The 13446-nt window shown below is 45.5% G+C and overlaps 2 protein-coding genes across 6 annotated transcripts in view; one reads left to right on the forward strand and one right to left on the reverse strand.

The window, feature by feature from the left end:
• FAM13A (family with sequence similarity 13 member A) overlaps window positions 1-13446 on the forward strand; it is a 191701-nt gene that overhangs the window by 15332 nt on the left and 162923 nt on the right. For all 5 annotated transcript variants that reach the window (XM_083179126.1, XM_083179123.1, XM_083179125.1 and 2 more), the window contains exon 2: window positions 968-1177. In XM_083179126.1, the coding sequence (XP_083035252.1) occupies window positions 968-1177 (210 nt within the window). The remainder of the gene's footprint in view (window positions 1-967; window positions 1178-13446) is intronic.
• The window catches only part of LOC146066743 (putative E3 ubiquitin-protein ligase HERC6), a 437857-nt gene that overhangs the window by 10930 nt on the left and 413481 nt on the right, over window positions 1-13446 (reverse strand). The window lies entirely within an intron of this gene.

A 13446-nucleotide genomic window follows, 5' to 3' on the forward strand; every position in this document is an offset into this window, starting at 1 on the left:
TGTGCACTGAGGGGGGGGGGGGGGTCAGATGTAACATGTGCAGAGATAATTAGATCTGGGTGGGGTATTACTTCAAAGTGAGATCTACAGTATATTGTAGTGTAATAATTAGGCAGTCAGTATTTTCCCTACACAGAAACTAAATAACTCGCCCAAATCTAACACTTTCTGCACAGGTTACATCTGCCCCCCCTGCAGTGCACATGGTTTTGCCCATTGGAGAAGGAATTTGCCTTTGCGAGTGAATAACCCCCAGAGTTTGGTAATTTCTAGCCTAAACACGCAAAATAGATTTCCTTTATTGGTACCTTCTACATTATTTCAGCTACCTCTTTTTTCCATTGGCTAGAAAATCTCAGGTTATTGCAAATGTGCATGCTTGAACCCATTTTTTTTTGCCAGTGGAATCGGCTCCACCCAGGTCCATTCACCCGGGAAGGGCTTGACACGGGAAGCACCCAGGTGAGCTGCTGCGGAAACAGGTAACTCAGGTCGTCTGACCCGGGACCCCATTCACAGCATAGAGAGCGTCTTTCCTGGTGCGGGGAGAAGCACTAAAACTGCTGCAGGCAGTGTGAAAGGCACCATTCGGGGAATCATGTTCAAAATTCTGGTGGAAAAGCGATATTGTGCTTATTATATTTGTTTTCTTAAATCTAATACTTTCTACATGATTGGAGTATTCTTGTTTTATATATTTGAATAGGAGGATTTGAAACTTTTTAGGAGTGCTGAAATAAGGAAAAATGTTTAGTATGACTTTCCTTTTTCATTTGAGAAATGATACTACATTAGTAAAATATAAAGTATGAATACTGTAGAAATAACATGATAGAAATGAAAACCTATATAAAGACATGTACTGTAATTCATTTTGCAGACTAACTTGAAAAGAATGGTATCCTGTGTATAGATTGTGTCTTTGTGCTATTCTTAAAGATATTTTAATGTATTGTTTTACTTTTAGGGATAACTCATGAAGGCATTTTCAGGGTGAATGGAAATGTCAAAGTGGTGGAACAACTGCGAGTGCGATATGAAATGGGAGAGCAGATGACCTTATCTGAGGAGGTAGATGTCCATTCTGCTGCCAGTTTACTGAAACTGTTCCTCCGAGAGATGCCGGGTGGAATAATCAGCTCCACGGTACTTCCCAAGTTTATTCATTCTTACCAGGGTGAGTACAGCAATATACATACATCAAGGCATAGGTGCCGATTCTGTGGGTGCTCAAGGGCCCGAGCACCCACGGAAATTGATGAGCACCCACGGGCCCGAGTTGGGCTGCTGGGCCGTCATATTAACTTGCTAATTTGCAGCTGCAGCACCCGCATCGCCGGCCCTGCCGCCTGGCAAACAGTATGCCACAAAAGAGTGTATTCCGTCCGCTCTTTAGTGACGTGGCGGCTGCCGCATAAAAGATGCTGCCCAGCGCCATTAACAGAGCTGACAGAAGCATCTTCCCAGAATTCCTGTGCATTGGGGTACGCACGGTTATCATAGAGAAACAGCTGCAGGTCCACAAGTTATGTGTAAAAAGGGGAACTCTGTTGCCGTAATTTGAATATTGGAAAAAACTGTGCTGCGTATTGGTATTATTTTGTGACCACGCCCCTTCCCCTTGAAGCCACTCCCCTATATTTTTGGCTTGAGCACCCACCAGCAAAAACATAAATCAGCACCTATGCATCAAGTGCCATGGAAAAATAAATATCATTATATGATACACATTTCTAGTTCTGATTTGCTCTCGGCACAGCCTTAATTCCTCATAACATGGATACAAGAAGGTTGCAGGAAACTTCCTTAGAGATTGTGGTTCCTGATGATATAGCATCACACTGCTGGTTGCACATGCATACTGAGATTTTCCCTTTCCACCACATCCCAAATGTGCTATATAGGATTGAGAACTGTGGAGGCAATTATAGTTCTTTGACCTCATTGTCATGTTTGTGATACAATTTGAGATGAAGTCAGGGGCGGATTGGCCATAGATCCTACAGGAAAGATTCCCTGTAGGCAAAAGCACCTATGAGGCCACCTGTCAGCCAGTGACTTTTTAAATAAAAAAGATGTGGCCCCCGTCCCCTCCTGTCTCCCAGACAAATAACCTTTGCCAACTTACAGAGCAGAGTACCCAATGCTGCAAATACTCATTAGGCGGATATCCATCTACATCCATTGTCACATCTGTTCAAGGGACATTGGTGGGTGCTATCATGGGATGTAACAATTTCTTGGGTGTTTCTGGACATCACTGGGGAGAGGGGATATTTGTGTTATTGGGGGATTATGGTAATGAGTTTGTCTGACCACAAACACTAAATCCTCCATCAAGCAGTCTCAGTGGGGGGATGCATGTATCCTGTAGAAGATGGTTAAGCTCCATACACACTAGGCAATATTGTGAACAGTATCGCTGAAAGGGGATTCTCAGTGATGCACACTCCCTACTAAACATGCAGGTCAACTTGCAATATAGCCAAGCGATCTGCATATCCCGGTGACGTATCTGAACGATATCAGCGGCCAATATCGTTCAATGTGAATGGATAATATCGTCCGTGACCAATATGTTTAACTGTATTGGCAGCGATCACCATTGGCTAGTGTGTATGGGGCTTTAGGCTCTGGCCCTAATGGGATGCACATGGTCAGTAACAATACTATGATATATTAGCCATTCCATTGATTGGCTGATATCAGTCATTGGGGGAGATTCTCTAAGAATCTCCGCCCCCCCCCCCCTTCGCCTCTATTCGCAATTATAATTATCGCATATGTTCTAACATATGCGATAATTATAGCAAAGGACAGCTCTTGCGTTAAGAGCTGTCCTTTGCGGTGAGAGTCGCCGGGTACCAGCATGTCCCGGCGGCTCCCCCCTCCCTCACACACCCGGCGCTGCTGCTGAGCCAGGCTCTCCTCCTCCCTGCTGTTAATGTTGATATTAATATAACCAGAAGGACAATAAGTGAAATGCGCAGTTTACGTACTCTTTCCGTAACCTGCGTACCCTTTATCCCGGAAGCAGTATGAAATCCCGGCATTCAAAATCCCGACGTCGAAATCCCGACAAGGGGGGGACGTGGATCGCCCCCCCTTGCGGGCTCGCTGCACTCGCCACGCAGCGGGCCCGGTGCCTCGCTACGCTCGGCACACTAATTTATTCTCCCTCTAGGGGTGTCGTGGACACCCCAGGAGGGAGAATGTGTCGGGATTTCGGCGGTCGGGATTCCGGCGTCGGGATTCTGAACGCCGGGATCCAGACCGCCGGGATTTTAACTGCATTCCTTTATCCCTAGCTGCGTGCGAACAAAGCGTAGCGGACCTTTTCCATGTGTTGTACATGCTGGACGAGTGCCAGTAATAGAATATCCCTTCGCAGTACTTAATCCCTTAACTGCGAATACCTTTTAAGGACAATGTCCGTAATAAACCTTTATCGCCAGATGCGAATGAGACTCGAGACAAGGATATAACAAGGGGAGGAGATAGATTCTCCAAATAGTGTATTTAGTCCCTAGCGGACAAAAAGGGGGTTACAGAAAGAAGAAATACAGGATAACACGTGATACAATTCCCTTAACAATACTAAATACAAATCAAAACACTACTAGGGGAAAGAAAACAGGTACAGAATACAATCAGCCAATAAACAATATAAGAAAGCACAAGGAATGCAACCGTTTACCGTCTCATCAGATATGCGCAGCGCAGTCCGGTCGGAGCTCGCTATGTTCAAATAGAACTTTAGCCCGGTCAAATGGTGACGGGATAGATGCAGTGCCGAAGTGACCAAGCCAGCTCAGGGATAGCTATTTTATAGGGTCCAAGAAGGAGGGTCAAAGGCCATTGCAATTGGTCAAGGGTTCGAATGTCCAGTCCTCAGTGATTGGGGCAAAGAATTACACTTGAATAGGATTGGTGCAGGGGGAGTGTACTCCAGTATCCTTTGTGTGTTGGCATCGTCGTCGGGGTTGTAAAAAGCAACAAGAACCGGTTTTAACTTGATTTCCTTTGTCTCACACAGTTGAGCAGAAATAGTACTGTACATAGAATATGGATTTTGTCCGTAACTCTCGGACGTTATGGTTTGCGAAGTTTTCGCTACGACCGGAGTGCTGCGCATGAGAAACGGAACATAACGATACTAAACATCATACAGACATAATTGTGTATTGTAGATTAACCTATGTGTGGTGCACTAAACCTTTAATAAACTATATTTTATTTGGTGTAAGTTTGGCATCATGAATTTATGTGTATTAGTATGGCTGCGCTTATGGTCCACTTTGCTACACAGACTCGGGTATAATACTTTATTTGCGCAACTCTGCGAACCAAGATGGTGGCCATACTATCCTAAAATGGCGTGTGTGCAACTCGACTTTAACACTGCACCCCCCCCCCAATGTTCCCTCTAATTTTACGAAGGCTGTGTGCGGCAAACGATTTTGGCTGTGCAACTTTGGAAGGAAATTTTAATTTTTGTGCGTCACTTATATAAAACTGGAAAATGACGTTCAGCATTTGTGTTAACTTTACTTCAAAATGATATTGAACATTTAAACCAGGCATGTCCAACGTTGGCCCTCCAGGTGTTTTGAAACTACACATCCCAGCATGCTTTGCCAGTTTTGCTATTCGAGAATACTAAAACTATTGCAAAGCATGCTGGGATGTGTATTTTCAAAACATCTGGAGGGCCAACGTTGGACATGCCTGATTTAAACATTCAAAACACAGCACACAATGTAGTTAATTGGTGAAACACACATTCATTGAGTCTACAACTGCAAAAGGGACCAGTGCTGCTTTGTGCGCTCTGTTGTAATGTCTGTGCGCACACAGCTTAGAGGGAAAACTGCCCCCCCCCCCCCTCAAGTCCTTGCAACCAAGGTTGCAGCCTAATTAGCCTATTGGTTAATCAGGTACTGTCTATCTATCTTAAATGATAAAACATATTGAAATACCTGATGCCAGTGCTTCTATAAACCTATGATGAATGACACCTACAGTATGTAGTAAATAGTAAAATCCTCTATATGTGATAATGATACTGTACACTGGTTACAATTCCTGAGGCCATACGTTACAATAGAACCAGGACATGATTGATGTATGTTCTTCCTGTGTTCATGTGGATTCACTTCTACTGTCGAAATGTACCTAGGCGTGTTAATTGGCTGCCAAGGAAACTGTGTCTGTGTGTGTTGGTTGCTCAGTTTTGGTGGTAAATAAAAGGTGATGGACATCCCCAGGCTCACTGATATGAGAGTACTGTAAATGATGTGCATATTGGGAGACCCATTATGAAAGTGTGAAGTGACTGGAAATGGATGGGTTGTACTAAAGCTCCACTAAAACTCCAGTTTTCAGACTTCGGATGCATTTTCCTTATTTATTTATTAACAGTTTCGTATATAGCGCATACATATTCCACAGCACTTTACAGAGTATAGTTGAACATTCACATCAGTCCCTGCCCCAGTGGAGCTTACAATCTATATTCCCTACCACATGTACATGCGCACAAAGACATTCTAGGGTTAATTTTGTTGGGAGCCAAATAGCCCACCTATAAATGTTTGGATTGTGGGAGGAAACCTGAGTACCCGGAGGAAACCCACACAAGTACAGGGAGAATATACAAACTCCACACCGTTAGGGCCATGGTGGGAATGGAACCCATGACCTCAGCACTGTGAGGCAGTAATGCTAACCATTACACCATCCGTACTGCCCATGGGTACTATTCTCCTCAGAATGGTGCTTGTTGTGGGAGTTACACTACTGAAGTCTATAGGCTACTTTACACATTCTCCATGAGAGGGATCCAGTTGGTTTCTAGCAGTGTCCATCACTCATCCCATCATCAAAATGGATTGTTTTGATTGGGAAAGCTGTCTTTTATATTTCTAATCACAATTCAGCGGTATGTGGATCCATCCTGTTGTGTGCTGTAGGGAAGATGGCCTGTTGAGCAGCATGAACAAGATGGTGAAGCAAATGGCTGCTTAGGAACTGTGCCATTTAGCCATATGTTACCCCGTGTCTCCCCTGTTCCATACATAGCACAGCAATCTATGGCCCTTATTCTGATCGGTGCGGAAATTCCCGCATGCGGACGGACCGCCGATGTTGATCGTCTGCGCATGTGCAGAGGTCACTCTGCGCATGTGCAGGCGATTTCGCCGCACGGATTCTTTATACGCCGCACAGGGGGCGTAGAGGGGCGTGAGGGGCTACTTAGCCTCATTACCCTATGCATACGCCCCCCGTTTCATGGGCGTTCCCATGCAAACGCGGGGCGTATGCATGGTAATGAGGCCGTGACGCGTGTGTACGGGGCGGGCATCTGACATCGCCGGATGTCAGCTGCCCGCCTCTATACATGATTTCACACGGACAAGTGTTCGTGTGGTCTTGTGTTGCGGGACCTGGTGGAGCGTGCGGCCCTGCATTCGATGTTCGGCGACCATCGAATGCAGGGGCTGCTCCCACCATGGAGGAGGCGTATCCCCGTCCAATTTCATGCGGATCGCCACATATCCGCATACGGACGGCAGGTGGCGATCCGTATGGAAGGCGGGGATTCGCCTGCACGGTTGCGGCCGCATATTCTGATCGGGCCGCACCGATCAGAATAAGGGCCTATATCTGTACTGTCTCTACTTATCTGTTACCTACCTGGCTGCTGCAGTGGTGACGATGATGGCGGCCTAGGCGTTGTTCTGCTCAGTGAATATATGTTCCCTGTGTTTCCCCTATACATGTCCATCACCCTCCCCTGGGTACATCTAGCATATAGCTGTATGTGTTATGTATATCTGTACTGTCTGTTTATTTGTTACCTACCTGGCTTTTGCAATGACCAGTGGCCTGACCAATAAAACTGACTTGTTAAATATCTATCTAGCTATAATATATATCTATCACGATCGGTTGTGGTAGGTGGCATTATACTTGGCATTGTGGAAGCGATGCTTAGTACATCCCGTCCTAGGTCAGTTTGTGTAAGACTAAACTTATACTATTGCTCTGTTACAGTATGAGAAGTAGAATCTCCTAATTGGGCCCATAGCTCCACATACATGCACAGTGTCTAGTGTTCACTATAGGAATTTTTTAGGGGCAGGGTGCTGCCACTGAAGAGGGTACAAGATTACAGCAACTACTGTTAATGAATTTAAATCAAAACTGGATGCATTTTTGGCCACTAAGGAAATCCTATAGATATGACTTACTCAAGTCAGTAGTTACAAGTTAGATAGGTTGAACTCGATTCACTAACGTCTTTTTTCAGCCTTAATTACTATGTAACATGTCCACAGAAAGGGGTGTGGCCTCATGACACTGCCCCGGTACTTGTGTATTATCAGGGCGCCCGCGAAAATCGGCCGCAAATTGCATGCAAAAACCAGATGCGATTTTGCGGCCGAATTTTGGCCGTAATTTTTTACGCGTCCTCCGACCTTTTCATACCCCCACTATCCACGTCCGCGTGGAGTTGATTTTAAACCGTGGCGTAAAGTAGATGTAAAGTAATCAGTGTCCCCTCGCGGGGCTCACTGCGCTCGCCACGCTTTGGGCTCGGTGGCTCGCTGCGCTCGCCACACTATCTAAGATCGACTCCAAACCGACGTGGATAGTGGGGGTATGAAAAGGTCGGATGACGCGTACCGCCGCCCCTCGCGGGCTCGCTGCTCTCGCCACACTTCGGGTTGGCGTTGACAATGGGGGTGCATTTAACATTGTGAATCGCATCTCATCGCATGCCACTTGCTGGCATGCAATGCTATATTTAATTGTACAATCAGGGGCATTTTCCCAAAAATTGCATCGCATCGCATACCATCGCATACTACCTGGGGGTGTGCAAGGATGGAATAGCATGCAAATCGGCAGGAAATGGCCGAAAATCGGCAAAAAATCGGACGCAAATCGGACGCTAAATCGCATCGCAGATCGAATCTGCCAAAAATCGGCAGATAAATCGGATGCGATATCGTATATGATTTACATTACATCGGGTGCCCTGATAATACACAAGTACCACTGCCCCTTTCCATCACTTTGGTCTGGTGCCCAGTACACCCCTACATCAGACTTTACCTATCCCTTCATATAACATTATTTACGTGACCGCAGTTGCCTAGTGTTATGCTGGTAACACAGTGCCATCCTTACCAGCAGCTTATACACCAGGCTAGTTATATGTAATGGACAATACTGGCTACAATACATGTAGTAAGATATAATACCACCATACACTCAGTGCCGTAACTAGACATTTTGTTGCCCTGGTGCCAGAAAGAAATTTTGCACCCTCATAGCAGTGTGTGAGTCAAAAATTAAGGGTGTGGCTTTATATGAAAGTGGAGTGGCCACATAATACCAATAACACAGTAATGCCAATTACACATGCCACACACCGTTATGCTCCTTACACACTATGCCGCACACCATAATGCCCATTATAAATTAAGACACACACCGTAATGCCCATTACACCTAAAGCCACACACCAGGAGCAGGTAAGAGGCAGCTTCTGCTTCCAGCACTGCTGCAGGACCAGGTGGGAATAGAAGGAGAGGCAGCGGCGGGAGAACCATGGCCCGGAACACCCGCCGCTACTCTAGCTATGACAGGCCCCCTATAGATATACCACCTGCACAGGAGCAATGGTTCCCTGTAGGGATGAACATTACATCACAATATTTCACTACCATCAATGTTTTTAATTTGATGGTAGTGTTTTCACCATTTGATGGTGGCATTCCGATGTTTGCCGTCATCCAATGGTAAACATTTGATGGTGTTCCAATGGTCCATCCCACCATGCTGCAGTGCTTCTGCACATGCATAGCAAGGCTGAAGATTTTTGCACATGCGCAAAAAAGGGCTATTTTGCACATGCGCCAATCATATGATTTTTTTTTTTTTTAATCCAATACTTTTGATATGATGATCAGTGACCATCGCATCGAAAGGTTCGATGGCGGATGCCCAGCCATCATTTGATGGTGGGCTTCTGATGTCCATCCTCAGTTCTCTGTATCAGGTGTGGCGGGGTAGTTTTTCTTCATTTTTAAGAAAATGATAAACTGTACATGGATATGAGTGAGGAAAAATATTGCCGCCTGACGTGATAAAAGAGGGCAAATAAACTTTTATCATAAGCATATGGAAATCTATTTCAAGATAATATATTTACAGAGGCATACTGCCTTTGTACTGTATAATATAGGGACATGTGGTCTTAAATACCTGGTTGGGGGGGGGGGTGTAACCACTCCAAGGTACAATTGAAAGAAAACATTGCATGATACTGCAAAATGGAATCTCTAAAAAGAATAGTCTGAGATGGAGATTTAATAAAGTGTGGTCCTGCCAAACTAAGCCTTGCATGTTTATTTGGATGGTTTAAAGATTTATTACAGCTAAAATATACAGAAAACCCCATGATTTCAAAGCAACACCCCCCCCCCCCCTTGTGTGCTAGAGATTTTCAGATGACTGCTCTGTGAATTATAACTGACAAGCTCTAAAAGTTCACAATTATAGGGAACGTTTTTATTTTTATTTCCTATTAGATCACTAGCTGAGGTACCCGGTGTTGCTCAGGTTTGGTTGTGCAATTACTATTACTTGAACTTTATTCTTTTGTTTTAAGCTTAACCAATCGCCATGTCCATGGTGTGACCGGCATACACCTCTCCGTGTCCTCTACACCCATTATGTTATGCAACTCTTCCAAATCTTGCATCCCTGACCCACTTTGTGTAGTGGCCTGACCCAGGGCCAGATTTAAGTGTAATACCGCCCGTAGGCACAATATTTTTTGCCGCCCCCCCTATTATAGGGTGGGAGATAAAAGAGAGAAAGCAGTAATGGTAACCACTACCCCATCTGTACTCCAAAATGCAGTGAGCACATTCCCATTCCCAGTGAGCTGCTGCCCTCGAGGAGTAGCAAACACATACCCCTTACTGATGGAGCAGCTGGGATGTGGTTAACATTGCGATGGAGGGCAGTGTGTATGCCCCCACCTAGAACAGCAGAGTGAGCAGATACCTCCAACCCAGTGAGCCCCTTCACAAGTGGCACAATGATAAAACATGCAGTGGTCAGCAGCACTTTAAATATATATATATATATATATATATATATATATATATATATATATACACATACACACACACACACACACAGCATGAACAAGAAAGGCGGCGCTCCAAGGGTTTCAAATCAAATTAGTGTATTCAAAGATGACACCAACGTTTCGGAGCGTGATATGCTCCTTTGTCAAAGCAGGTAAAACAGTGAATGAAGCAGTGTGTACAGTGTCTTACCTTTAATAAGGTGAATTACCGCCCCTTCTTCTTCCCAGTCAGCGCGGGTTTCCCGTGTCCGTCCCTGTTCTGTGCCGCCGGAAATGTAATGGTCACTTCCTGCTGGGTGGTTGGAACGCACGTTGTGCGTGGTGTGGAACGCACATACCTGAGGCAGGAAGTAGCCTGCGGATGGTTTGAACCGCAAACGGTTGCTAGGTGACCGGCTGTATAGTGGATGGAGCAACCGGCGCCAGATTGGCGGTTCTGGACAAATATAGGAGGTGGATGAGAGCCTCTTTGTACAGAGGAAAAGTAATGTTGGACGCGTGCTGCCTCAACAGTGGCTGTTTGGAGGCATATCCAGAGACACCGGTGACTGTTTTGTTGACAGATGTGACGCCAGCACCCTGATGGCCGCCATAAACAAATACCATATATATTCGAGTATAAGCCTGCTTTTTCAGAACATTTTTTATGCTGGAAAAAGCCCCCCTCGGCTTATACTCGAGTGAGGGTCCCACTTGAGTTAATAAGTTTTTTTTGTTGTAAAATTAGGTGCCTCGGCTTATATTCGGGTCGACTTATACTCGAGTATATACGGTATATAGAACCGGGGACAACTCTATACTCTGATTGCTGGCGTGAATATAACACCGAGCAGCTGAAGCAGGCAGGGTACCACAATGCACAGCTGAACCACCGCTACAATTCACACCCAAAATATTGAACGCCTTTGGGGATCGTGTAAGTGGCGCAACAAAAGGCAAAGGGGCACTGCGCGCCAGAATCTGGACTCCTACCTACAGGAATTTATGTGGCGCAAAACTCTTGGCGCAAAAAACGCTTTCCAGTGTATTTTTTATACCTTAACTCTGCATCCACTTCTGCTGCAGTTTCTGTGAATGCAAAATCAGAAGAATAACTGTTTTATTATTTTCTTTGGTCTTTATAATTTTATATTATTGTACTTTTGTTAAGTTAATTTTTTTTTATTCTTTATTATTAGCTAAAATCCAGTTAACAGTTAACACATGTCGTCATTACTGTCTCAGATGTATGATATGGCTGGTGTGAATGTGTTCCTGAAACACCGCCACTATCCACGCCAGCTGGAAGCGACCTCCCGACTTGTTGATTTTATAAAGTGTGGTGAGCGCAGAGAGGGGACACGGTTTACTTCACATGTATTCCGCGGGGACACGGATTACTTCACATGTATTCCGCGTCCCCGCGTGTGGCTCACCACGCTTCGGGCTCGGTGGCTCACTGCGCTCGTCACACTTTATTAAATCAACTCGACGCCGATGTGGATAGTGCGGGTATGAACAAGTTGGGAGGACGCTTAGCGCTTCCCTTTGCGGGGCTCGCCGCGCTTCGGGCTGACGTGGATAGTGGGGTTTTGAAATGGAAGCAATTGACAAATTAATCCCAAACCGATGGACAATAAGTGAAAAGCGGTATCCTTTCTCAGTACTAAGGGCCTTATTCTAGTTCACTCATTCAGACAAAATCTTTCTTAGATGGACAAAACCATGTGCACTGCAGGTGGGCAGATGTAACTTGTGCAGAGAGAATTAATAAAGCAGTCAGTATTTACCCTGCACAGAAACAAAATAACTCACCCAAATCTAATTCTCTCTGCACATTTTACATCTTCCCCTCTGCATTGCACATGGTTTTGTCCATCTAAGAAGGATTTTGTCAGAAAGAGTGAACTAGAATAAGGCCCTAAGTACTTAAACACACTTAAATACACCAGGTATAATTTCCTGTAAACCCTTCTGCTTATTGGGACTAAGTACACGAAACTTGGTATAAATCTGCATGCCGCAGGGAGGCGGGGAACTGCGGCAGGCAGGGAGATAGAAGCCTCCCTGCCTGAGTTGGAGGCTGTGTGTGTGTGTGTGTGGGGGGGGGTAGTCAGCTACGCTGACTATGCTAGGCAGCCATTGGCAGGCGCGCTATGCTGACTACGCTAGGTAGCCATAGGGGCCCAGTCTGTCACAGGGAGGGAAGTGAGGAGAATTATAGATACATGCCAAGGTGTACTCTCCTGCCCTCAGAGCTTGAAGGGAAGCGGCGGCGATGATGACAGAGGTGACAACTAGCAAACCAGCAGGGGGAAACCGGACTCTCCTCCCCCTACTGGAGCAGCAAGTAAGGTTCGTTGTGCGGCTGCTACTGGCACAGTGGCACAGTGGGGGCCTGTCTGGGGCACATCAGGGGCCTGTCTGGGGCACAGTGGGGGCATACCTGGTGCTACAGTGGGGGCATACCTGGTGCTACAGTGGGGGCATACCTGGTGCTACAGTGGGGGCATACCTGGTGCTACAGTGGGGGCATACCTGGCTCACCGTGGGGGCATACCTGGCTCACCGTGGGGGCATATTTGCCACTGTGGGGGCATATTTGGCACAGTGGATCATACTTGGCTCCGTGGTAGCATATGTGTATCTGGCACTGCACTATTGTGGGCATATGTGTATCACACCCCCATTTTCATTGGCCGCACTCCATGTGGCTACACCCATTTTTTGTCACAGTACCACCAGAGTATTTATATAGAATGGCACCACAATTGGGCGGGCATTGTTTATCTGGCACTGCTAGGGGGCATTGTGTTTATACAAAAAAAATCTCAATATTACTGACAATGGCGCTTATAAATAAGGAATAATTTTGTACTCCCCTGTAAGTGTCTTTGGAGTCCCCTCTCCTCTCGTATAATTTCTCGGCAGTTTATATGAAAAACATAAGGGAACAATATTCTGAATTATTATTTTAAAGGCACATATATTTTCTAAGCATAGAATTCAGGTATATAATCCACCGTTCTGGTGATTTTTAATACAGAGGGTGCCCTCCTACACAGGTTACTCACAAAGTATCAATGTAAAATCAGCATATCTGGGGGGTCTTTTCTCCACTCCACTCCTCCAATCGAGGTCAGCTGTAGAGTATAATTCCCACAGAAAGCAGATGCTGTAGTGAGTTTTTAAATGGTTCCTTTAATCACGATAAAAATGGTACACATATATAAAAGGTGATAGGTGTACTTAGCTTCAAAGGCTTGGTCAGGTATTTTTCAAGATGTTGAAATAAG

This window comes from Crinia signifera, chromosome 1 (genome assembly GCF_055691185.1).
Source record: "Crinia signifera chromosome 1, ASM5569118v1, whole genome shotgun sequence".
NCBI classification, from domain to species: domain Eukaryota; kingdom Metazoa; phylum Chordata; class Amphibia; order Anura; family Myobatrachidae; genus Crinia; species Crinia signifera.